Source organism: Mchenga conophoros, linkage group LG19 (assembly GCF_057382185.1).
Source record: "Mchenga conophoros isolate Kocher_MC1m ecotype Shallow Benthic linkage group LG19, M_conophoros_male_GT1.1, whole genome shotgun sequence".
NCBI classification, from domain to species: domain Eukaryota; kingdom Metazoa; phylum Chordata; class Actinopteri; order Cichliformes; family Cichlidae; genus Mchenga; species Mchenga conophoros.
The window spans coordinates 19,995,151-20,020,564 of record NC_140544.1 but is presented as its reverse complement, the minus strand read 5'-3'; the positions used below and the strand labels follow the sequence as shown (position 1 = coordinate 20,020,564).

The 25,414-nt window shown below is 40.0% G+C and overlaps 2 protein-coding genes and 1 long non-coding RNA gene across 4 annotated transcripts; 2 read left to right on the top strand and 1 right to left on the bottom strand.

Annotated features, from left to right (window-relative positions):
- The first annotated feature begins 3 nt into the window (after positions 1 to 3).
- zbtb24 (zinc finger and BTB domain containing 24) lies at positions 4 to 8,489 on the top strand. 2 transcript variants are annotated; one of them, XM_085257016.1, is made up of 7 exons: positions 4 to 36; positions 2,344 to 3,186; positions 3,461 to 3,628; positions 4,800 to 4,883; positions 4,972 to 5,055; positions 5,149 to 5,230; positions 5,345 to 8,489. In XM_085257016.1, the coding sequence occupies exons 2-7, from the start codon at positions 2,373 to 2,375 to the stop codon at positions 6,234 to 6,236; spliced, it is 2,124 nt and encodes a 707-aa protein (XP_085113142.1). In that variant the 5' UTR covers positions 4 to 36; positions 2,344 to 2,372; the 3' UTR covers positions 6,237 to 8,489. The 2 variants fall into 2 exon arrangements, with proteins under 2 accessions (XP_085113142.1, XP_085113143.1); XM_085257017.1 differs by lacking the exon at positions 4 to 36 and adding an exon at positions 200 to 317.
- On the bottom strand, positions 2,775 to 25,355 carry LOC146552128 (coiled-coil domain-containing protein 162-like). Its single transcript, XM_085257018.1, has 24 exons — positions 25,159 to 25,355; positions 24,522 to 25,041; positions 19,531 to 19,683; positions 19,196 to 19,286; positions 18,984 to 19,116; positions 18,191 to 18,344; positions 17,966 to 18,061; positions 17,252 to 17,437; positions 16,934 to 17,146; positions 16,625 to 16,763; positions 16,419 to 16,539; positions 16,207 to 16,316; positions 13,884 to 14,033; positions 13,736 to 13,783; positions 13,422 to 13,589; positions 12,662 to 12,814; positions 12,434 to 12,568; positions 11,993 to 12,145; positions 11,329 to 11,538; positions 9,288 to 9,408; positions 9,088 to 9,150; positions 8,742 to 8,890; positions 8,023 to 8,077; positions 2,775 to 2,882 (listed from the first exon to the last, which is right to left on the bottom strand). Exons 10-23 carry the CDS (start codon positions 16,739 to 16,741, stop codon positions 8,024 to 8,026), a joined length of 1,752 nt encoding a protein of 583 aa, XP_085113144.1. The 5' UTR covers positions 16,742 to 16,763; positions 16,934 to 17,146; positions 17,252 to 17,437; positions 17,966 to 18,061; positions 18,191 to 18,344; positions 18,984 to 19,116; positions 19,196 to 19,286; positions 19,531 to 19,683; positions 24,522 to 25,041; positions 25,159 to 25,355; the 3' UTR covers positions 2,775 to 2,882; position 8,023.
- Positions 20,587 to 23,276, top strand: LOC146552129 (uncharacterized). The gene is made up of 4 exons (XR_014889941.1): positions 20,587 to 20,718; positions 21,633 to 21,829; positions 22,421 to 22,585; positions 22,663 to 23,276. It is a non-coding gene; the product is annotated as an uncharacterized LOC146552129 (long non-coding RNA).
- Positions 25,356 to 25,414: the final 59 nt, after the last annotated feature.

Here is a 25,414-nt window from a genome sequence, read left to right as displayed (position 1 = left end):
GCTCATATCACGCTCTGGTCCGTCCAGCGAGCGAAGGTAAGGTCCTAAAAGCTGACTACTTCAAATTAAACCGCAGTTTATACGTCCAAGTCCTGTCACCAGACCGAAAATTATTAGTTAACTTCTTTTGAAAGCTTTATTTCGGTCGCATTCTTCGCCATTTCTGCTTCTCGTGCCCCCCCCTTTCAAGACAGCGGCGGTGCATCGTTTGCTTTGAGACAATTAGCTTGCTTGCTAACATCCATTCGTCTGTAAACATTATTTAAGCTGAATGTCAGTGAACTCTGCATGAACGTGATGAACAGTGCAAAATATTTGTAAGTTAATATATGAGGTGAATGTAAATACCAGTATGGGTTCAATTTTGATTTTGAAAACATGAGGATAAACTAAACAACGACCAACATTATAGACAGTTTATTATACTTCTATTATTTATTTTATTGTAATATGAAGAATATTTTTGTTAGTTTAGACTGGTCACTACAGATTAATCAGCTCTGTAATACAAATTCATTCTAGATCTATAATACCAAATGTATGCTTACACGACAGACTCGTATTTGGACAGTCCAACCATGTCTGGTGTCCTAAATGTGACAAATTCCTGAAAAACTGTTGTTAGTAATATTTGTCCTACATTTTTACAGACTGAACATTTACTAATGGATAAACGGATCATGTAGATTCCTCTGGTCATGTATGAGTAAGTAGTAATAGCAGTGGTAATACGAAAAAGATCATATATTTATGTAGCCTGGGAAATGGTTAGCCACACAGGACACAATTACTGGGGTTCTTAATGTGCAGTTTTATTGTCAATGACGACTGAATAAACCAAAGGTCCTTTGACCTTTACTTTTGTCAAACAGCGGCCATATGGACTTGTACTGAACATCTACAGCACGAGAGGTAACGTGGTTGTTGTGCCAAAAAGTGATTGTCTGCCAAAAACTGATTTCCGGTATTTGCCAAAAAGCGATTGCTCATATTTAAAGTGCTATAAGTAACTTGTTGGGCTATAATATGTTAAACATATGTCAAATGCATCCCTTATGGATGACATAAAGTCATCTTGAGCCACAAACAACATTCGTGTAACAAGATACAAGCCGCAATCAGTTTTTGGCAGCGACTTTTATATAACCTTTATTTATGCAGTAAAAAAAATCTCATTAACATTAAAAATGTATTTTGTAAGAGTAAGTTGCCCAACAGGACAGCAGAAACGGCAGCAAATATTACAATAGTTCTGTAAAAATATTTTAAGTGGGGATAAAGGACCGGATTGGTTATAATGTAAGTACAAGTTGTAAAGATACTTAAAAAACAGATAATTTTTTAATTCTTTATGTAACCCCTTTGTATCCCCTGTTCACTGAAGTCTATTTACGAACATACGTAAAGATATTACACATAAAAAATACACAGAAACACTGGAAATCAGTTTTTGGCAGACAATCACTTTTTGGCACAACAGTGGCAAAGTAACAGAATAACCGATTAAACAAAGATGCGCCAATACAATACGAGGAATAAAAGAAATGAAATACAAAACACAAAAATACGGCAGTGGCCTCTGTCTGTGCAGAACAAAATACAAAGAACTAAATCACACAAGGCTCCTTTAAAAAAATGTGGAAGTGTTACATACATGTTTATAAACACTTACATTCCACAGAAATCTCAGCTCACTTGCAATACTGGAGCACACAGACGATCTCGCAACTTATCCCTTGCATGGAGAAAATGGCCACTCCACGCTGCACATACAGGTCCTTTGCATCATACATTTAAGAAATACATCATCTTGTTAAAATACTGACGTTTTGCCACTGCACTACAATTATAACAATATGTTTCAATGAGTTATGTGCATATTTAACAATTCCTTACCAATAATTTAACTCCTTCACAACATTCCCGTTCCACATCCACAACAAAAAGAAAAGTAAACAGGAAGTCCCAAGATGCATTTCTTGTTAAGTTTTTTTTGGAAAACTGCAGTTAACCCTTAAGCCTATAGCACAAGCAATACCATTAAATTACCCAATAACATTCTTGTTATTTTTTTTGAACCTTAAATGGATATTTGGTTAACTGAAATGGAAAATATTATTATCAATTTACCACTCGGCTACATTTAAAAAACGCACTGAACCTCTGATATAAGCCAAACATATATACTGCTGAGGTCAGAAGTTTACATATATTCGTATCATAATGGGCATAAATGTCTTCTTTAAAAGCCCAAAATCACATGACCTTCATGCCCATGATGAATTCATATAAACTTTTAAACTAACTGTACACTCATTTTGTTTTCATATGTTTTCATTTAAGGGACAGATGTGGTTGTTTTTGCGGCAAAGATGTCTCAAAAATCAACCAGTCCACCTTCATCGCTTATGGCTCACCTTCATTCAGAGTCACATAAACAGAGCATCCTGAACAAATTCAACAAGCTCAGGAAAAGTGACCTGCTGTGTGACATTACTCTTGTCGTGGAGGATGTGCAGTTCAAGGCCCACAAAGCCCTGCTGGCAGCAAGCAGTGAGTACTTCTCCGTCATGTTCACAGCAGAAGATCAGATCCATCGGTCCACCCACCGGCTGGACGGTATGGCACCAAACATGTTTGCAGCAGTGCTGGAGTTCATCTACAGCGCCCAGGTGTCTGTGGAGGAGAGCGCCACAGAGCAGCTCCTGGCCACAGCTCATCGAATGGAAGTCGGTGACCTTGTCAAAGTGCTCACTGACCTAACTCGCTCTGCAGCAGGGGTCAAATGCAATGATGCTCAAGCAAACAAAGCTGAAGATGCAGAGCTGGTGAAGCGCAAAAGAGGGCGGCCGAGGAAAGATGTAGGTGCACCTGTGACAGAGCTGGTGGGGAGAAGAGAACCATGTGAGAGTTCAGAGGACCGACAGGCAGAAGATAATCCAAAAACTGAGTCTCAGCCTAGAAATGAGGACCCCGAAGAACACCAAAGCCGGCAGAGCAAACGCAAAATCAACCCACCGGTAAAATATAAGGGCTACAAAGTGGGCAATAACACAGCAGGACACAAGGAGCCTGGGAAGAGGGGCAGGAAAAGGAAATACCCTGACACTGAGGCACGATGTGAGGACTGTGGAAAAGTCTTCAAAAGCCACCTGTTTTTAAAGATTCACCAGCGCACTCATACAGGTAATTACACTCTGATTTAAAGAGAGGTCAGAATGGAGGTTTAATACAATTTTTTTTCTAGAGTTTTTGGACATAGTTTAAAAAAAGGACTTCATTCCCTCAACTGTAATAAAAATAAATGTTTTAACTTTTCAAATGTTGTGCTGAAAAATAAAAGAAAAGAAAAGAAAAATAGAAACGCATAGAAAGTACAGATGACTACGACTGACGAGAGTTTAGCAGTCACTAATCACATCCGCACCTGTAAAAGTACAACTACTTTCTTTAACTCCAGGTGAGAAGCCTTTCCACTGCATGGTGTGCGGGAAGAGTTTTACCCAGAAGCACACTCTGCTGGCTCACCAGCGCATGCACACTGGAGAAAAGCCATTTGTTTGTACCGTCTGCTCCAAAGCGCTTTCCACCAAACACTCCCTGCAAGAGCACATGAACCTCCATGAAGGTAGGACCCAATGAACTGACTTCTCAGTTTCTCATGTTTGATAAGTAGTAACTTTGTTTACAAGTAATTTCCAGGAATCCTCATAATTTCCTGAAAGTGATCTTTCCAACAAAGTTGATCTACAGTCTGATTTGAGAAATGTAGAAAGTGTTAGTTGTTGCAGTGATTACATCAGACCTACTATTCTTAGTTTCAGCTGTATTTTTTTTTTTTAAAATTCGAACAGAGTAGCTTTCAGGATGGCATACGACCCTCCTCACCAGCTTTTTCTTCTGATTGGCTACTTCATTTAAACTTTATCTATATAACGCCTCAAGGCGCTTTATATTGTAAGGTAAAAAGAAATGAACACATTCAGCCGGTACTGAAAGGCTATGTTTCACCAATAGAATGCAAAGCCAAAGCAAATCAGGCACTCCTTAAAGCACCGTCTGACGAGCTGTTCACTGCATTGTGCAGATTGAAGTCCTGGATGTAGCCCAAAAGATTAACACTACACGAACAAGCAGATATAGAACAGATAACAGACCATCAAACCACATTCCAGTGTCTGGACTTGATTCCTAGAAATGGATAGTTATCCATTTCCAGTTATCCACTTTCGATTCAGTGCAAGGGATGTAAACCAGGAACAAATCTTATGCAAACGGTGCTGTACAGTTGTCTTCATTGCAAAGCAACACAGCTAACATATTTAGCCCCTAAAAATGCACAGTGGCAATAACTGTGCTGTATGCAAAAGTCTCATGTGTTATTATAATATAATGAAATACTACATTTTACTTCTATTAGATACACTTGGGCCCAGTAAATACATGCCTTCTTTAACATAAATGAAGCAATGTAGGGGAAAAGCTTTTTACAACTAAGGGGTAAAAAGATGCTCTAAGAAGAATTAAGTGTGTTTTGTTTCTCTGGCTAGGAAAACCGGAGGGATTTTCAGTTTACTACCTATTACAACTCTTTTAAATATGCCCAAAAATCAAATGCCCACATTTTGTGTCTTGCCTGTGCTTTTGATTTACCTAGCTTAATTTGGTGTGAGTTGCCTAGTTTTGGATGGATATTGGCTGTAGAGATGACTTCCTTCTCTTAATGGCACTAAAGCCGAAGTGCTCTAGCATATTGCGATGTTGATCTCTCATGAGCTCTGTTTTATTTGCTTCTTTAGAAGAGAAATCCTTTGACTGTGATAAATGTGGAAAGACCTTCACTCAGAAAAGGCAACTTAAAAGCCATTACAGAGTTCACACAGGTAAGTCATGGGGAAACTGCCAGAGATCTGGTCAGTGTATTCAATCAATCTGAAGGTAAAATTATTGAATCTTTATTTTTAAATAAAGGGAAATCATTGCCAGAATGTGCTCAGTGTCATCACAAGTTTATGGATGCAGCTCAACTGAAAAAGCACGTGAGAACTCATACAGGTAAGATCAGCTCTCCAAGTCATTCTTTTGCTATTGATATCTGCTTTATGGAAGCGTGTGCTGCAGCAGCTGATGGTGTTAACGTTTACACAGGTGAGAAGCCTTTCACTTGTGAAATCTGTGGAAAATGTTTCACAGCCAAGAGCACACTGCAGACTCACATCAGAATCCACAGGTCAGCTGTTATATTTGATTTTCACTCCACTTTTAACAGTTTTTGCTCCCTGCTGTATAATATACGACCCAGGAGGAGACGTGGTCATAACTGCCTCAATATCTGGTTTTGCAGAGGTGAGAAGCCTTATAACTGCAGCATCTGCAAGAAGTCCTTTTCAGACCCCAGTGCAAGACGACGACATGTTGCCTCCCACTCGGGGAAGAAACCCTTCACCTGCTCTTTCTGCAGCCTTTCTTTTACACGCCTGGACAATCTGAAAACACACACCAAATCCCACAACAAGGAGAGAGCTGCGGGTGGAGAGGCCTCATCGGATACTGCAGCAAAAGATGGCTCTGGAGCCCCGCAGGAAGAGGTGCAAAATATCCTTCACCTGCAGCAGTACCAGCTGCCTGCCACCTCTGAACAAGAGCTCCAGGTGGTGGTGACAGAGGATGTGGACCACATTAACTTTATCCCGGGTCAGGACCACGAGATCAGCCTCATCAGCACAGAGGGAGAGATGGCTCAGTCAGCCCCCTCTAAACTCACCCTCCTCGCCCGGCCATCAGGGCACGTGCACAATGTGGCGTTGGTCACTCAGGGTGATGTGGTGGATCAGACCTCTCAGATCCACACTATAAGTATGCTGCAGGGTCAGATGATGCACCAGGCTGAGCAGATGCATGTTATCACTTTGAGTAAAGAGGCTATGGAGCAGCTGCAGGCCCATCACGGTCCTGCGCAGCCCTTTCAAATAACACAGCGTCCCATTCAACAGCTGCAGGTGATGCGTCAGCCAATCCAGCAGCTGCCTGTTGTTCAGGAGCCCTTGGAGGGGCAGGTGAGCAGGGAACAACAACAAGGCCGGGCTATTCACGTCAGCAGCCAGAGCAGCCAACCGATCTCCATCAGTCAGACTAGCGAGCAGATCTCCAACCATCACATCCAAGGACAGACATTTCAGATCCAATCAGGAACTGTGTCCTACCTGTACACCACCGGACTGCCACAGGAGAGCTGAGAGTGATCTGGACCACCGGGAACTTAAATCTGATGGTGCTACTGTGGAGATCAACTATATACAGACAAAACTGACCATAGTCAAAGGCACAATGATCACACTTTGTGTGTTAAATATCTAATATCTTTCATACCTTGCCCAAGGTATTGCACTGTTTGACACTTTTCTGCAGCAGATCCTTGTTCTTTGCCATATTGCTTAAAAACTGTGGCATGATTAATAATGTGGAACATCTGTCTTAACTCATTCACTGCCATTGACGTCTATAGCCGTCAATTGCAGTGCATGAGTCAATGGGTTTAACTCATTCACTGCCAATGGCTGGCAGTGAATGAGTTAAGTATAGTTTTCCTTTAATTGGGCTCACCTGGTTAACTAATTACGACAGGTGTCTGAGATTGATATGAGTGATCCAAAGAGCCCCCAGACACAAAGGTGTTGAACCAAAAACCTTCTGGTTATTGCTTTGGTTGCAAGCAGATTGCCATGGTTACCTGGAGTTTTTCATGTCTGATGGCAAATACTTGCCAGCTACTGGCCAACTGATAGTACATCATGATAAAGTCGGACACAAACCAGAAAAGGAGAAGGTTCGACTTCAAAGTAGAAGTTTGCTTCAGTGCTGCAGCAATCATGTGTCAAAGGGCGCCACTTTTACTGGCATGTGTCTGTAGACAAATCTGTCACTTCCATTCGAATGCAGCACTATCTTACTCGCCAAAAGCAGTCACAAAGAGCCTTTTATCATCCAGCTGGGGAATACAGCGACAGTTGATCCTACATCATCAGCATGACTGTCAAACACCCAAAATGATGCTGAAGTTAATGACATGTTGTTAGTGGCAATGTGTGAAAACCCTTGAGGCCTTTGAGGACATCAGCTGGATGCAGCACTTAGATCTCAGTCCATGACACGAAAGGCAGGAATATCAGGAGCCATAATGGAGGAACTCCCAAACAAACAAATGTGATATTTTTCAGTTTCCAGGTTTGAAAAGTGAAAAGTGTCTTAAACCTGAATTTGTATTTATTGGTATTTAATCATTTTATTAATTACTGTAAAATTGGTGATAATAAAGCGGGTAGCTTTTGCAGGTATGGCTGGTTCCAAGATCCTCACTTCCAAAACGCTCAATTCGAGTCTTTAAAAGGTTTGTTCACAATCAAATGGTTGATATAAACATGGCTATCTCCACCTTTTATGTACAGTCTGAACAGAAGACAGTTACTATGCAACAGATGCTAAACAGTTATTATTTTAATGATTTTTTTAGAGCTTATGACAAAACAGGTTTTGTTTTTGCCCACTTAAAAACGTCATCATTTGGTTTTATTTCATAAGATGTGACCAAACTCATTCTACAACTGAAAAATGAACTTTGACATGATTCCTTTGATAAATTTGCAATAAGCTCAAATTGGTATATATCTAATATGAGTATTAGAAACCTTAAGTAGACACGATGTAATGCTATTAATTGACAAAAGTTAAGTACGGATAAAAATAAAGGCAAATTATAGAAATATCCAGAAAGTAAAATATCAGTGATAAGGGTTTTGTTAAGAGCTTTGAAAGTATTTATTTTGAATATTTAAAAAGTTACTGAAATATGGAGAGGGGCAACATCAAGATGCTGTGCTGTAGGTTAAAGGGAAGACATGCATGTCACAGCTTTGGGAATGGAATAGATAACATTCAGTTCACACAGAGCTATAAAACACTACAGGCAAGCCTACAGCAAGCTAATCTGCTAATCAAGTTTGTGTGTGTGACTGATTGCTGCACCTCACAGATCTGGGAACAAAGCCTCGGCTATCGGGAGGCGCAGGCGACACAGATCCTGAAAGAGAAACAAAGGCGGATTCAAGCTGAACATCTAAGAGATAAAACTGGGCACCCTGCTATACCCGTCTGACGAAACAGATCCAGATTGTCTTTAATGTGAAGAGGCAGTCCCTGCTGCTCAGAATTTCACACTTAAAGACACCTGCTAAAGTATTTATACCTACACTCTATATCCATACTGGTACTCAGGTTGTTGCACTCAACTTATCGTCTTATTTTATTACTTGTTATTCTGTTTGTTAAAAAACAAAACAAAAGACCAACAACTATTATTTATTACTTTAAAAAAAATCTGTTTCTTCATTATTATTATTATTTTTTTCACTCCAGGACCGTGTGTGCATAATTTCTTTCCACCTCATGTTAACTTGTGATGCGAATGACAATAAAGCTCCTTGAATCTTTGAAGATGGGTGACCGCAAAAGCATTCACACATTCTTGACCTTGAAACCAGCAATGTACTGTCTCGCTTTACGTTCACCATTTAGTAGTTGTCCTATTATTATGTAGACGTAATCTTCATTAGTTGGGACACCAGTGAATTCAATATGCTTTAAAACTCCAAAATGTACCGTGCTGTAAAAAAGTATCTCCCCACCCACCTTCTTGTTTTTTACATTAGAGATGAAACAAGTTTTTAAATGATTATTTCACTCACTGCTTTAGATCTGTCTGTGCTCATGTTTGAAAGACCTCTGGCTGTTTCTGCTCTCTGCTGTCTTGGCTCTGTTGCAAAGTCCTGAGGTGTGGTGTAGTTTGTGAGGCTGCCAGGCTGCAGGGCTGAATGCAGCCTGTTCCGGTGCAGACCTGTGCACACAGAAATAGAACAGAGTGAGAGCTATGCTGCAGTGTGAAAATAACATCTATAAAGTAATTTAAAATGTCATCACAAAAAGATATGAGTGTCTGGATAATCTGATGGCTTTCGATTTCACTCATGAACCGCATGAGCAGCTTTACATTATTGCTTCACTGCTCTGAGATGAAGGTGGTGGGCTCAGTACCTGTCGAGGGACTTCTAGTACTCAGTCTGCTGACTGACAGCGTGGAATAAGTCCTGCTTTGACCTGTGATATAACGATACCGAGAAAGTAGGAGTGAAATTTCAAGTCAAGAATGTCTGAAGCAGACAAAATCTTACAGGCAAAGCGAGCTGTTGGTCTGTCATCCTGTTGAGTATCAGCAGAGCCTGGAAGGCTTTTACCTGCTGTCGAAGCTCCTCTGGAGAGAGCTGCCTCCACATCGTTCATCTGGTTCTGCAGTTTATCCAGCTGCTGAAAGGCCTCTTGTTTAAGGCTGCACTGCTGCTGTAGCTGCCCCCTCACCTGGACCCCAACAATGTGGTTAAAAGTTGTTGTTTTTTTTTATTCCTGCTTAAATTTAAAATGAAAACACCATGTGCATTGATATTGACTTGACAGATCTATCACCAGAATGAGGCCAAGACTAACTCTGTATTTGTAAGTATCTCTACAGGATTTTTGCACCAAGGCACTGCAAAAATCCTTTAACCTCTCATCCAAGAGGCTTCTTCAGTTCTGCAAACTGATGAAGAGACTCAGGTATTCAACCCCTCGTGGATTTGTCCCATTGGAGGTGGTCCTGAGAGTCGTGTCATCACGCAATCCATTAAGGTCACGTGGTCAAAGTGTGACTGTTGAATCACATGGGATCTCAAGACTGCATTATACAGTTCTGTTAAAAATTGTCCCTTTCCTGTTTTTTCCCCCCCCATTTTTTTGTCACACATGTTTCAATATTAGACACAGATAACCCGTGTAAATACAAAATGCAGTTTTAAATGATTATTTAATTAACCGGGGGGGGGGGGGATCTAAAGCTACCTGGCCCTGTGTGAAAAATATAATTACCCCCTTTTTAAATCATGAAATGACTGTGAGCAACCTTTTTTTTTTTTATCTTGCCCAATGATACTTGGCATGCAGACTGGAGGAGCCAGGGATCAAACTGCCAACCTGCCGATCAGTAGGTGACCTGCTCTACCTCCTGAGCTACAGCCACCCCTTTAATTTGCATTATATTAATATTAGACAAAGGTAACCCCAAGTATATACAAAAATATCACTTTTTAAATGATGAATTCATCTCAATTGGATTTAGGTCTGGACTTTTATCCTACATCACTCTGTCAGATTTTTGCCAGATTTTTGGCACTGGCTAGTGAAAAACTTTAAAAGCAAATAGCTAACCCCAAGTTGCTCTCCGATGCAGCTATCGGAGTGTGAATGTTGTTAGAAAAGCACTCAGTTTAGAGTCAGTGCTTGTGAGAATGGGTGTGATTGGGTGAATGTGGCATGTTGTATACAGCGCTTTGAGTACGCCGGGAGAGTAGAAAAGCGCTATATAAGAATCGCTCCACTTACCATTTACAGATAGGAGATCAGGAGGGAGGTATTAATTGAGGTTTCTGATAGCTGGTTTTGGAGGGCATTGTGCCTTTTCAATGAGAGTCGTTCAGAGTGGACATTGATGGCTTCTCAGGCCAAAGTATGAACATTATCATCCTGAAAACAGTCTGTCCTGATGAGTTCTTCTCTGCTGAGCCATCAGTCTGTGGAGTGGTTGTCTGGTTTTCCCGTGTAACGTTATGAGCACTCCTTGCTGCACTGAGCAGCACACACTACGTTGCTTAGATTGTGTTTGTGCCTTTGGGATGAACCAGTGCTTTTCTAAAGGTGTTGCTGGATTTGACATACACTTGCATGTTATACTGAGTTGTTCCATCATAATTTCTTAGAAATGTAATTTCTGACAAGCCTGCCCAGCGATCAAGAACCACACCTTGATTCACAGTTTGGATCATATGACCATTAATAACTCAAGTGGTTGCGGGGTGGATCAGTGACTTTCTGCATAACCTCCATGGTGGGTAAATATCTGGGACTCTACACTGGAACTGAAGAAGCTTCTTGGATGAAGCGAAAAGTCTTCATGAATTGAAAAGAAGTCCAACTAGTGCTGAAGACTACCATGACCTGAAAGACTGAGAACCTACAGATATAGTCTGTTAATTGGTTTTATTTGACTCTCAGTTAAGATGTTCAGAGGTTGATTTACTTAAAATACCACGATCTTTTTAAAAATTGTATTTCTTTGGATGATCTATTTAAAATCCACTGACCACAGGTTTTTTTTTTAGCTCATGAAAAGTGGATTTTTTTTAGGGTTTGCACAGAAGACAGCCTGCAATCAGTGGTGCATAACACATTAATTAACGTACAGACCTGCCGGATCTCTTTGGCACTGCGCTCTCTTTGTAGCCTGTTTATCCTGCTGCCTCTGTCCAGCTGCTCACCGAGGGCCCTGAGCTGTCTGTCTCTATCCTCCATGTCGGCTCTCATTTGTTCCAAGGTCTGCACTAGATGAGCGTCCAGCTCCTGTCTGCTGCGGGCTTCCCGTGCAGACCGATGCCTGAACACCTGGAGCTCCTCTGTCTGTGAGCGAGAACCAGCAAACATTCAGTGAATATATCCAGGCTTCTTCTCCTGACAGCTCTTGCCACTGTCAAAACTGAAAATGCACAGCTTTACATGAATTAGGAAGTCTATGTGAGCGAAATGTGATTTAAACACTTCAAGATGTGCAGTGAGCCTCCAAAAACCCAGATCCTGTCCTCAGAGATCCAAAAAAGCCAACAAGAGAAACCTAGAGAAGCTGCAATATAATGTAAGTGTCTGTAGGATCAGCAACGAGGCAAAAAATGTAGTTAACTTTTAAAATCCTGGCATTTTAAAATAAACCTGCACTGCTTCTGAAAGCATTCAACAGCACTTTCACCAAGCTTAAGAAATACAAACCAAACATTTCATAGTTTTAATGAATTTCAGAGTATTTGCAGTTTCAGCTGATGTTAACTGATGTAGAAGGTGTGGATAGGAGTGCATGTACCTTCCTGCTGAGCTGCTTCTTGATGCTGCTGCATTCGGCCTGAGAGCAGGTCAGCGCCTGCTGTGCAAAGTCCAGCTCCCCCTGCAGGAGAGCCACCTTATCCTCTGATAACATTTTCACTCTGAGAGCCTCGGTGCGAGTGGTAACCTCCCTCTGCAAAATGACCAGTGTGGTATGAGTTCATAAATGTATAAATATGGGCTTAGAAAAATAATGCAAAGCTGACAAAATTAGTGAGGATTAACCAGGTCAAGCAAAAGAAAACATTAAACTTTTAAATTGCAGTACATGAGTACATGTAACATTGTTACATTATTTGTTTAAATCCTACAACTAAGCATATTCATGCTTTTCCCTTTTACTTGATGGCCTCATGTTCCCTCCCTGCAAGAGGTAAAGCTAATTTCTGATTGCTGAATATTTCTTCATCCTGCTGCTAACCTGCTTGGTTTGGAGCAGTTGCCTGTGAAGTTTCTCCTGGTCGACCACCTTCCTCCAGCATCTCAGAGCCTTCAGTTTACAGAGCAGAGCAGTCAGCCGGCTGTTCTCCAGCTTCAACTCGTGGACTTCTTCCTTCTTAAGATAACAGGTATGAAAGTGGTACAATTCACAGATCATCTTCAATACTTCTGCTCTTTTTAACTGCCTACACATAAAAACTTTCCGTACCTTTAACTGTGTGAGGGCGAGTCCATCATTGTCTTTGGTGCAGCCGTACCTCTTCTTGAGCTTGATGATCTTGTCCACTCCTTCCCCCCGTGCTCTGTTCACTATCACACTTATGTCCCGCCTCATTTGTCGGGGATATTCATCAAGTCTGGCCTGAAAGCCAAACAAAATTACCAAACAAGTCTTTAACAAATCAAAATGTGAGATATGACAAAATAACACTTGTTTATGTATTTCAGGAATAAAGAACTAAAGAATAAACAACGTTTTACCACATAGTTTAAAGTTATTGTCCAATCAATTATATTTCTATAGCATCAACAACAGTCACAACAAGGTGCATTATATTGCATGGTAAAGATCTTACAATATTATAAAGAGAACACCAACAATCAGATGTTAGCAAATTATTATGGTACAGAGAAACTTCTGAGAAAGTGTCATTCAACCACTTTCTGCTCAAATATGATATATGAAAAGGGCAAGTATATATTCTAGTTATAAAGAAACAGTACACTTACCAGCCACTTTGTCGTTTTCACCACTTCAGCTACTTGCTAACACAAAACTGGTGAAAACTACAGAGTCACACCGTGTCACTTCTGCCAGCTAAGAACTCAAAACGGAGGCTAAAATTTGCATAATCTCACAGAAGAGTGAAAAAAACTCGTCTGATGGGTCTTAATTTCTACTACAACATTTGGATGTCGAGGGTGAAAGTTTTGTTGTAGCCCTTTAACAGGGGGCCTTGTTCTTTCACCTTTAACTGGATGCAGGTAGAGAAAAGGTGTCGGACCAGAGGGTGGTAGCGTTCTTTGAATGTGAGGCCGAGCTGTCCCTCTAAATTAATTTTCTCTTCTTCCAGGTGAGCAACTTGGGCCCACAGGGCTGAGACCTCCAACATCATCCCACGGCATAAATCTGCCACCTGTGGATTAATAGAGCTCAAAAGTAGTTTTGTTTGAAAGCTCTCGATCTCAAACATGACTTACATTCCTAAAGCAGCTCAAATCTGCTTTTCTGCTACTAACTCACAAAATCATAGAGGCTACAGATGGGAATCACTGTGTGTACCTCTTTGTGAGAATTACTTGTCTGAGCGTCCTTCAGACTTTTCAAATCCTGCAGTTAAAATGGTGAAAGATAATAGATTTCATTTTTTTAAAAATATAAACTGCCAATAATATATTTACTCCGATAAAAAGATATTCCACACATGTACCTGTTCTCTCTGGTACAGAAGCTGAGTGTGCTGCTGCAGGATTTGTTCATAAAACTGTGAGTAAAGCAGAAAGCACTGGCGCTCTCGCTCCATCACTGAGGAGCCGAGGTGAGTGAGACACTGCTGCAGATGATCCCGAGAGACCTTCAGCTAAAAAAAGAAAACCAAGAGTATTATTAATGAATATCTAAAGTTTAGCAACTTGCATTAATACTCTATTCCCCCCATTCTTTGGGATATAAGTTTTAATAGTCAACAAGCTGCACTGTTATATTCTCTATGTGTTGGCATTTCTTCACACAATACATGTGAAAGAGATACAAGAGTAGTCAGAAGGAAATTAATGTCATCGTAATTTTAGGCTTTTAATGATGTCTTTCAACTGCTCTTTTTCCAGGGTAGAATTATTGTAGAGCATAAAAACAAGAAGGGGTTTCTTTATCCATACAGAGTCAAATATATACAGAGACCCCCACTGATATTTGGTTAAATGTCATTTAGCAAAGTTACACTTCAACCAGACACTTTTAGAAGCCATCGATGAGTTTCTGGTGTAATTGTTGTATTTGTGTATTTGACCACCTCTCTTGGTAGAGTTCATTTAAATTTGTTGGTTTCCTGGCATGGACCTGGCTTTTAAGCGCAGCCCATGAGTAAAAGCGCTACACAAATACAAGCCATTTACCATTTTACCATAAGTTTTCAATAGTTGAAGAATTTGGAGTTAGCCCTCTTCCTTCATTATTGCATCCACTTTGTGTGATGTAGCAGTACCACTGGAAGCAAAACAGCCCCCAGACCATGATGCTACCACCACCGTGCTGGACAGCTGGCACTGTGTTCTTAGGTTAGAAAGCATCACAATCACTCCTACAAACACATCTCTTGTCATTTAGGCCAAATATATGGTGGCCCTGAGAGGCCAAATGGACTGCAACTTAAGAAAACACCAGCAATAAGAAAAACGCTGCAAAAGCACGCAAAACACAACGGAAATAGGAAAAACAAAAACAGAAATAGGAAAAAGTGTTGCGCTGGGAGACACCTAAAAGAAGTGGGGGATCTATCACTTTTGTGAGGAAAGAAAAGATGACAGGTAAGTGTGTTAGCCTAACTATTAGCCTAAAAATCCATCATCAGTATTATATGAATCATGATAAAACACACCTAGCATGTTTTGGGTTCCTGCAACTGGTTCGTTGGGTTATTGTCTCCCCAGAAACTTCCACACTTCCTCTGTGCTTTTAGAAATCTGTTTTCTTTTTTCCTATTTCAGTTTTTCCCTATTTCTGTTGTGTTTTGTGCGCTTTTGCAGCGTTTTTCTTATTGCTGGTGTTTTCTTAAGTTGCAGTCCATTTGGCCTCTCAGGGCCACCGTACAAATAGCTCAATCATTGTCACGTCTGTCATCACTGATGAGAAGTTTACATGTTGTGAAGTTAAAAGCTATCGAAGAGCCTTCAACACCACTTATAACTGCTGTAGGAACAGTTCAAAGAAATCAATAAAAGGCCTGAATAACCATAGCATTCATTACCTCAAGTGTGAAGACATTACTGGTCACAACAGCAGCTTGTAAACATTTAGTTGCATGTAAAAATGTTGCTTTTAGAGAAAACTTCCCCTTAATTTTTAACTTTTTAAAAAGAGTTTGTACATTACTCCACATACCCTCTGTGGGAAACGTGATTGCCACCTTTATTTTGCAGACTCGAGGAAGAAGAAACCTGGTGGAAATGGACTGATTACCTTCTCTTTCTAAAATAAGACATAATTTCTCAAACACCTGTCAAATAAAACGTCTACCTAAAGCTGATACCAAGCAACACCTCATGTTCCCTGTCCCACATGTTTGCATAATTAACTGAGCATGTTCCCACTCCTTTCTCCTCTTCTTATGGACAGGAAAGCAGTTAACTAAACAACTTCACTTTCTTCCTGTGCACTGGAAATGATAGGAATAAGCAGCACATTTTGCATGTTTTTCCAAATACTTTGTGTACTTGGGGCTGTTAGAAATGATAATGATAGCGCTGGAGTGCAACCAGCTTGTATAATCAGCTCAGGAGAAATGGCAGCCTTTGTAGAGCAAGCATTTAAGGTATTTAGTGTGTTTTTGAAGGCATGCCTTAGCAGAGCAGGGTTTTAAGAGCAATATAAAGCCCACATTTGAAATAACAATGAATGCAAGTAGATAAAATACACAGGTTTGAGTTTCTTTTTCAGCAGAGATCCTACACAGTAATCAGAAGTCTGTCAACAGTAGCAGCACATTATTAAAAGACTTTAGGGGAGAACAAAGCATCAGTGGGTATTTTCCCTACCTCTCCCTCCGACTGCTCAGCTCCCTGCATCAGCTGTTGGATGAATGTTTCCACCATCTGTGGCTTCTCACGGGACAAACTGTACTTCATTTGACTTCTTTTCCACAGCTCTGCTTACATGTGGAAACATTATGTAACTGCAATCATATAGTTAATAGTAAAAATATTTTGAATGGGTATTTAAAGGTAGATTCAGTGGTGTTTATGCGCACCTGTGGGGAGCCGATTATCTTGTTGAGTTTTCTCTGAAAGCACTAGTGTGAGCTCTCTGCTCATCTTTCTCTGCACTGCTCTAATCATGTCGCACTCTGTGCTCTCCATCAGCAGGTGGAGCTGGAAAAAGTAGATTTTGCAGCACTATAAGTTCTTGTTATTATGACATGATGATTTAATTGTGCAGTTTTCATTGTGCTTGTACCTGCCAGGCTTTCACATCAACCTCTGAAGCTCCAGGAGGGGGCAGAAGAGACTGGGTGCCAGAGATTAAAACCTCATAGTGATGCTCTTTATCCATTTGTTTAGCCAGAGCTCTCATACTGGGGTAAAAGATTTCATCTCTAAAAACAAAGTGAATAATTGCTGTAAAACAATGATTGAATTAGAAAGACCTAAGCATACCTTACATTATCCTAAAACAACATTAACTTTGTTGTCACAAAAACAATTATTTTCTGATATGAGTAAATAACATTATTTGAGTGTCTGATTTTTGATATTCCTTAATTACCGGTAAAGTTTTACAAACTGTTGATACAAAGCAGGTGTACTGAAGACATCGGTGCCTAAACGTCTTAGAGCCCATCTCTCCTTGAAGACCTCCAGCTGCTTTGTCAGCAGGAGAAAACCTTTCAGCACAGACTGGACTGATTGGATCTTGAAGGTTTGAGGAATTGATCTTTATCTCCTCTTCTTCATCATCTTCACTGCAGCTTTTATTTCCCTGCAATAAAAAAGGAATAGTTACCAAATCAGCAATCTTAGTAATTTACTTACAATTTTATTCACTAATGTGTGAACCCTAATGTGGAAGCGTCACTGGTATGACCTTGTTAGAAACTGTCGCTACTTCATTAGGTGTGCCACTATGCTGAAGGTCATCTTTGTTGCCATGGAGACGAACAGGCTCTGCCTCTCTTCCACCGTTCAGGACGTCCTCCATGAGCAGGGACACCCCAAGGATTGCAGCATTGGCCTGCAGTCTGCTGCGACTGCTCAGGCTGCTCAAACAGAGCTGCAAATAACCATGAAATCTTTTTAACTATCACTGGGAGAGTTTAACGATGCATTAAAAAAACCAAAACAAACAAAGCTGTGTAGTTGGTTAAGGACAATACAAGAAAGAAGTCCGCACCCATATTTGTATAAATAAAGATAGGAAATACAACGACTTTCTTTTTAGCAGATGATCATGAATTTACTTGAGCATTTTTCTCTTAATGATAACAATACTGAGGTCCCATCTGTTTAGTGTCACACCACAACAGCAGTCACCTCAGTGTGCTTCATATTTTAATGTAAAGTCTCCACAATAATCCAGAGAAGATCCAAACAATCACAAAACCCATATGAGCAAGCACTTGGTGAAAGTGGGAAGGAAAAACTCCTTTTAACAGGAAGAAACTTCCAGAATTATGACATATTGATGGCAAAATATATTTTTGGTTGGAAACATGATTCATACACAAGACCAAATCTACCAAGTCTCATCAGCACCATTAACAGGTGGAAAAAAAAAAAAAAAGCATATGAGGTGGTGAACCTGCATGCAGTGTTCAGTAGGTGGGACATCCCAAACATGAAGAGGGAGCAGTCCATGACAGGCTATGAAACTCCTCCATGGATACATCCTCTGTGCCTGCAGCAGACAAAGGCACAGAAAGATGACGTGACAGAGCACATTTCCTCTCATCCTCTCAAGTGTTTTCATGTTTTTTGAAAACATATGTTAGGATGGTTTTCTAAAATGATTATATGAGGTCACCACCTGACAGCCTTGATTCTCCAAAGGTTGAGGAACGGGCAGCGTGAGACTGAAGACGTCAGTCTGGATGCAGCCAATCATTGGAGGGAGAGCGTTCGCCATGTTGTCATTTACACTCTGGCAGGAAGTAACATCACCAGAGGAGAGGAAAGCCTCCCTAGACATGATAAACATACTTTCATTATTAAGGTTTATTAAGCTGTGATAGAAGAGTGATGGAGGGAAACTTCAGGCGAGTAACTGGAAAAAACAAAAAACAAAAACTGATACCGCAAAAGCTTTGAGTTGTTGAAATATTTGAATTGGCCAAACACCTCACATCACCCAGCAGTGGAAAACGCATCAACATGAACTAATCACTAAATTTAAGCCATACTTTTCTTTATGTTTTTAAAATATTATACACTATTTTTTTAAAGCATGTTTCTTTTGCAAAATTTGAAAATGTTTTCTATTAAATGCTGGTATTTTTTTTAAATCAATGAAAACTGCATCATAACAAAGGAAACCATAAAACCAAACACAGAAAAGAAAAAAGTAAAACAGCCTTTAAATATCTTTGTCATGGAGAAAGTGTCAGTATGGTAGCAGACAGCTGAGGGAAGTGACGATTTCACCGCTGACCTGACAAAGATTCTGACAGCAGTATCAAACTGCAGCAGGAGGACCTGCCTGCGCAGCTGCAGCAGGCGGCCGACAGACTCCAGGTCATTAAGACTGTTATTTTGACAGGTTCTTCACAGGAAAGGCAAATACTCCAAGTTGAAATTACTTTTCATCAGAGAGCAACACAAACCTCGGCTGAAGATGAGTCACTTTCTGCCCAAAGAAAGTCGAGCCAGTTTGACCGCACTCGTCAAGGCGTTCTTCTGTGTAACCTGACAGGCCAACGCCACCTGGAGGTTCTTGATACTCTGTCTGTTCATAAGCTAGGAAAAGCAACACATGAAAGTATTTGTGTGTATTAATTTATTTTCTGATAAGCCTTAATGTTTACTTTAATCTCACATGGATAACTGCTTCCTCTGAGCTGAAGCTAAATCTGATCTGGTTCTCGTCCAGTTCCTGGATGCTCAGAGGCAGATGGGATGGGATGAGCCTGCAGCAGAAAGTCCTCTTTAATTTTCTTTCAAACACAGTTTACTGCTTTTGTAAAGAAGCTGAAATAATAGACATTGCTAGATTGCTTAAGAGAAGTCCTAACATCTTTTTGACAGCTTCTCTCAAACATGTCTGGTTTTTAATATACAGCAGACTTTTTAGTTAAAGAGAATAAAATTCCAGCTTTCAGCTATTATGAAAATGAAGATTTATTTGGAAAATCAGATGTAGTTATGTTTTACCTGTCCACACAGCTGTCGTCCTCCAGGATTTCTGTGATACAAAAAGGCCTCTGCTGGACTCTGACTTTCTGATCAGTACACTCAAACTGCAGCGGCCTCAGATACAGGTGGAACTCCTCAAAGCCGAACTCTAAGGCCACATTTCTGTACAGCCTGAGAAAAAATGTTACGTTACATTACTCATTTAATTCAAACTGGTTAATCCTGGCTGCACAGAAATGTTAACATATCAGCAAAGAGCCAGTATAACCTAACAACAGCTGTAGTTTAATAGAAACTGGATTCTTCTTATCCTGCACTCAGAAAAATTATGGTTCTTAAATGGTTCTTCAGATGTCTTCATGGTTCTTTAAAGAACCATCATGCGTCAAAGAACCTTTTTATTTTGTGGATGGTTCTTCAGCTATTACAAATGGTTCTTTAAAGAACAAAAGGTTCTTCATCCTTAGCAATCTAAGTTTGATGGTGTAAATGGCATAAATATTTATTCACTATAATGAGGCTGTGAATTATACTGTGTGTTTTCTTTGTGTGCATGTGTGTGCGAAGGGGGAGGGCGGGATACCTGGCAATTACCCTTTAAGAGAAGATGGTAGGAAGCTGAATATTCAAATAAAAGTTAGAAATATTTGCAAACAGTAGACACAATACACACATTCAAATACTGTACTTTAGTTTTAAATTTTAATAAAGCATTACTATTTTCTACTCCAAGGCATTGCTTTTGAGATTATTATATATTTTTGAAAATATAGCATAATGATAATACTAGTTATTGTAAACTTTACAAACCACCCAGCAGTATGTAAAGTCAAATTATAAAATACAAGTAAATAACAATTGCAGAACAGAATGTCAGTGTAATGAACACACACTTCGTTTTGACAAAGCGCACTGCTTAGGTAAATGATCTGAGTAGTTGTTCATCACTGAGCAATTTGTTAATATGTGTTTCGAGCCAAATAAATGACAGGGAGAGAGAGTGACGTCAGAACACGTCATACTAGAACCTCCCGGGAGCGGACGGAGGGGTCCGTCGTTGGGATGCGCATGCGCAGACAGAGTGTGCGAGCGGCGGGCCTTGACCTTTCGGGAAAAAAAACCTCACGGACGGTGACAGCGAAACGGATAACAGTCTTCAGTACCTGCTGGACTTTGAAGCTGTGGATTCTGGGACTGTTGGAAAAGGTAAAACATTTTCATTAAAACCTTATTACTGTTTTGTTTTTGTTACTCGTCATTGTAGCTTGCTGTTAATGTTGTGCTAACAGTAGCGATTAGCTAGATACGTTAGCCGTTGATGTCAGCGCAATTTAGTATCCAACTGTTTTCCTAACAAAACCACTGTTATAATTAAGTGAAGCTGCTCCCAGCTAATTTGAACCTTTGGCTTCTAAAATATGTGGTTCAATTGCGTGCTGCGTACATAACCTAATGTCAGCTAGACCGAAATTAAAATTTAATATATTGTTAAAGTCACTAAAATGGCGCCTGAAGCCTGTTGTGGCGTGAGCTCTGTGTCTGCTCTAAAAACTCTGAAATTCTGTAGATCTGAGCCGTACATTAAATACTCACATGAACCTGTACTTTGAATTCTGTATGAGCTGTATAAAATGCAGCTATGCATAAGAGTTTTGAATGAATAATTCGATTAGATAACTCTTTATTGTCTAATCAAATTATATAGAAATGAATAGAAATGTGACATGAGAAGGTGTCTTTGACTGTTCCTGCATAACTTAGTTTCGGACTAGTTGACAAGTTATGCTCCGGTCATTTGATGTTTCCAAGATAGATGTTCTTTTGTAATATAGTTAATTTTTTTTTTTATATTTCATTTATCCACCATCATACATACAAGCTAAGAAGAGGTCGTTATACTAACAAGAGGTATCAACGCTGGGCCAAAGTTCAGCACATGGTTAAAGTTTGTAATCCAGCCAGGGTGTAAATATCACTCAGCAGCCAGAGCTGAAGCAGGTAGCATCAACGGATAAATCTACTCTACCCGGCTTAAATCACAAGAGCACCTCTGACCAAAAAGCTGTAGATTTTTCTTGTTTGCACAAATTAATCCAGATTCACATTAATTGTGTTCACAGCTCCAACAAAATGAGGAAGAGGAGGGGGAGAAACACAATTAGGTTGAATTACAATTGGATGGAAGGCGAGGACAAGGAGAAGGAAGCTTAGGATGAGGAGGAAGAGAAGCAGCAGGAGCATCTTTGACTTGTTTTAGTTCACCTACTTCCTGTATTAAATAGTGATGTGCAAAATGTTGTGAAAAACCATGGAGCAGGTATGTATAGTGCATCTGCAGGTAAATGAACATCAAATCTCTAAGACAGACTGAAATCTGTATATTTATCACCCTTATGATAAAACCCACGTCAGCCATTGGTTTATGGACTTTGTATTTTGAAGCCTCAACATTTGCTTTATTGCTGTTGCTATGTTGGGACCATATTAGGATGAGGGATCAGAATCTGGAGTCATGCACACTATTGTTTCATTTAGTGTGTATTCATAAGATTCGTACAGCAGATCCAAGTTGTGCCTTGAAAACAGGAAAGTCGTCTGCATAGAGGAGAACTGTAATAGCAGGCTTTTACAAAGTGAGGCTTTGTGCACTTGTTTTACTTCTGTCACCCTGTTTTGATGCAGATTTCACTTGAAATCAGGCAAGAACTGGACTTATTTTTTATAATGTGTTCTTGTGAATTAATTGTGTATCGCATATGTTTGATTTGACTTTCTGCAAGACAACAGTCGTCCAATGGCCAAAAAAGTTTTCCAAATACCTCCACGTGATCTAGCCTGGATTTAGAAAAGAATAGCACAAAAAATCTGCACCTCCTGCTTCAGATGAAATTTGTGTTTCTGTGTTCAGAGGCAGCGGTGAGAGGGGAGACCTCGGCTCATCCAGCTGGAGAGCCTGACCAGGACGAGTCGAACATTAACTCAGCTCTTCCAGGGCACCCTGCAGACTCTGCTGTTGGCAACAACGAGGGATGACGTGAACGCCAAACAGGAGTCCATCACAGGTCAACTGCAGGTATGCGAGTCAGACCTTCTGAGGAGGGTTTCACTTCTCTCTCTTCTTTATAATTGACTCTTTTCTCTCTCTTTCAGCTCCTTGTCTCAGAGTGGGAGGGGTTTGAAGCACAAAGGGAGGAACTTGTCGTTTGGTTGGCTGATATGGATGTCTGCCTGAGTGAGGTTGACCAGCTGACAGGAAACACCAGTGAAAAACTGAAACAACTGCAGGTGTGGGCTTGTTTTGATATGACATATATTTGATATGATACATACGTCAGAGACATTATCCTAAACTGAACTAACAAAGGACCATGAGTACAACATGAAACGTACATTACATAGCGTAAGGCTGAAGTTCATTGATCATTTTAATCATAAACTTGTTGAAATATTTTTACTGAACATGCAAACATCTGCTGATGAAAATGTGTTGATTTATTGGTCTGTTATGAAGCTATTGCTATTTCTAATGTGTTTTATCACTTTCTGATGTTTTATTAATTAAACAATACATGTATTATTTGTTGTGTTATCTGTAGCTATAGTATTTATATATATTTATTTATAGTATAGCAAATATATTTAATTATTACTGTTTAAAACACTAATATGTGACATGTATTAGTAGTGATGTTGTGCTGAGGGTTAAAATGCCTTTTTGTCTTTTGGTAACTACAAAATGACAATAAACCATTAATATATGTCTATGCTGTGCTAGTATTTATTTTGCCCTACTCAAATTCAATTTATGATGCATTTTATTTTGAAAGATTTAAAATGGTTTTTTTAAAGAACCACTCAAAAAAGGTTCTTTAAAATGGTTCTTTTAAAGAACCATTTGAAGGACCTTTTTAAAAAATGGTTCTTTAAAGAACCATTTTTAAAAAGGTTCTTTGAAAAACCATTAAAGGTGCCCCAAAGAACCATTTCTTGATGGTTCTTTGGGGCACCTTTAAAGGTTCTTCAATGAACCACTGAAAGAAATGGTTCTTCAAAGAACCATTGTTTGAAAGGTTCTTTGTGGCACCAAAAAAGGTTCTATGGCATCAGTCTAAAGAACCACTTTTGGTTCCAGTTGGCACCTTTATTTTTCTGAGTGTGGGAGGGTTTAAAGTTTTAAACAACTTTAAAATTGTTCCAGAAACTTTTTTTTGCTAAAAGAAAAAGGTGCAGTGGGTGAAGACAAATGTCAGTGACAGGATAGCATCAAGAGTGAAAGGGAAAATTTACAAAATTAACAAGTGATGTATAGTTTGAGGATGTTGGCACTGACAAAAAAGACAGCAGGCAGAGCTGAAAATGTCAAGATTTCCATTGGGAGAGACCAGCATGGACAAGAATAAACATGACTACATCAGAGGGACAGCACCGGTTTGGAGAAAGAGTTAAAAACCAAAAGGACGAGATGGTTTGGAAATGTGCAGAATTGGTATAGTGGATATATTGGATAAAAGGTGTTGAACTTGGAGCTGCCAGACGGAAAGAGGAAGAGGAAGAAAAGCCGTGGATGTAGTGAAGGAGGTGCGACAGAGAAGTATGAAATGTAAAAATGTAGGAAATTAAAAGTGGAAAGTTGTTTGTGTTATCATGCTATATAAAACTTAAATGTGTTAGGTTGCAGCTGGATATGTTTGGGTGTAAATATAATAACTCTTTGAAGTAACCTTTGAAGCTCATTTCTGAACTGAGCAGTTTGTTATATGTCAGGTATGTTTATAGAACAAAACAACTGGGTTTTCATCAGAACTTGATGATTGGCTGAAAAACCTGCAAACTGTTTAATATTTAGCAAACCACCTCTTTATTGATGCATAGTGAGGTGTCAAAACTTGTTACTAAGGGTACAAAGGACTTTGTCAAATGTGATCTTCATGGGGGGAAAAGGAGTTAAATAAAAGGTCCAGAACCTATTGTAAATACCCCTGCCCCTCTGCTGTGAGTGTTTTCTTAACTGTGCCAGATGTGCCGTCTCTGAGGCAGATTCCAGCAGGCGATGGCGGATGCTCATAAGCTCCAGCAGCATGGACAATGTTTCTACAGCACAGTCTGTCAGCTTGTCTGGTCCTTGCTTCATGTCCCTCTCCTCTGCAGCTTTTACTAGTGACAGGCCCAACTTCTGGACCAAAATTGGATCCTCAATAAACACGTCTGAGAACAACTGAGAGCAACAGAAACTGGGATTTAGTGAAATGGCTTATTTTTTTGTACACAGTAATCTGAACATACTCTGAACAAGAATGTACATCTCTTTGTATTTGTGAGCTGTAGGAGGCTCCTGGTGAAATCTGGTTGTTCCAGATTTTCAGTGCCTGCTCTAAAAGGTTGTGTTCGAGGTGGAGTTTGTCAGTGATGCTCGTGGCTCGGTGCAACTGACATAGTTCAGTGTGAGCCTGAACCAATCCGTGATAGACTGCAGAGGCCAGACAGAGTGATGGGTGAACTTCTAGCAGGAATACGTTCATCAGAGCAGGCCTGCAAAAAAAAACAAAAAAACCCCAAAAGGACGCAAGGAGGGAAAGACATGAGCATTAAAAGAAGAAAATAATTATGTTTTATTGTATAAAGTCTTCCACAGCTGTTTTAACTTGCCTCGTGCCTCCAAGTGAGACCAAATATTGGGGAACATAGTTGGGTGGACGACCATAGCTGGTTATAAAGCCTTTGTGATCATTTCTCCAGATGCGCTGAAGGTACAGTAGTTATCCTGGTTCAGGTCCAGCTGTGGCTTCCTGTGCATGATGTCAGTGATAACTTGGGCCAATGCAAACCTCTCCTCTGTGCCCACTGCATGCTGGTAGGCTTCATAGTAACAGTTTAAAAGCTGCAGAAACACAGAAGTGCACAG

What these genes read in the sequence shown, in the direction of transcription:
- zbtb24 (XM_085257016.1), top strand. Translation starts at nt 2,373, where the DNA reads ATGTCTCAAAAATCAACCAGTCCACCTTCATCGCTTATGGCTCACCTT. An exon ending in TCACCAGCGCACTCATACAG is followed by an intron (nt 3,187 to 3,460) that starts GTAATTACACTC and finishes CTTTAACTCCAG; the next exon opens with GTGAGAAGCCTTTCCACTGC. An exon ending in CCATTACAGAGTTCACACAG is followed by an intron (nt 4,884 to 4,971) that starts GTAAGTCATGGG and finishes TTTTAAATAAAG; the next exon opens with GGAAATCATTGCCAGAATGT.
- LOC146552128 (XM_085257018.1), bottom strand. Translation starts at nt 16,741, where the DNA reads ATGAGAGCTCTGGCTAAACAAATGGATAAAGAGCATCACTATGAGGTT. An exon ending in TTGATGTGAAAGCCTGGCAG is followed by an intron (nt 16,540 to 16,624) that starts GTACAAGCACAA and finishes TACTTTTTCCAG; the next exon opens with CTCCACCTGCTGATGGAGAG. An exon ending in AACTGCTCCAAACCAAGCAG is followed by an intron (nt 12,146 to 12,433) that starts GTTAGCAGCAGG and finishes GTCATTTTGCAG; the next exon opens with AGGGAGGTTACCACTCGCAC.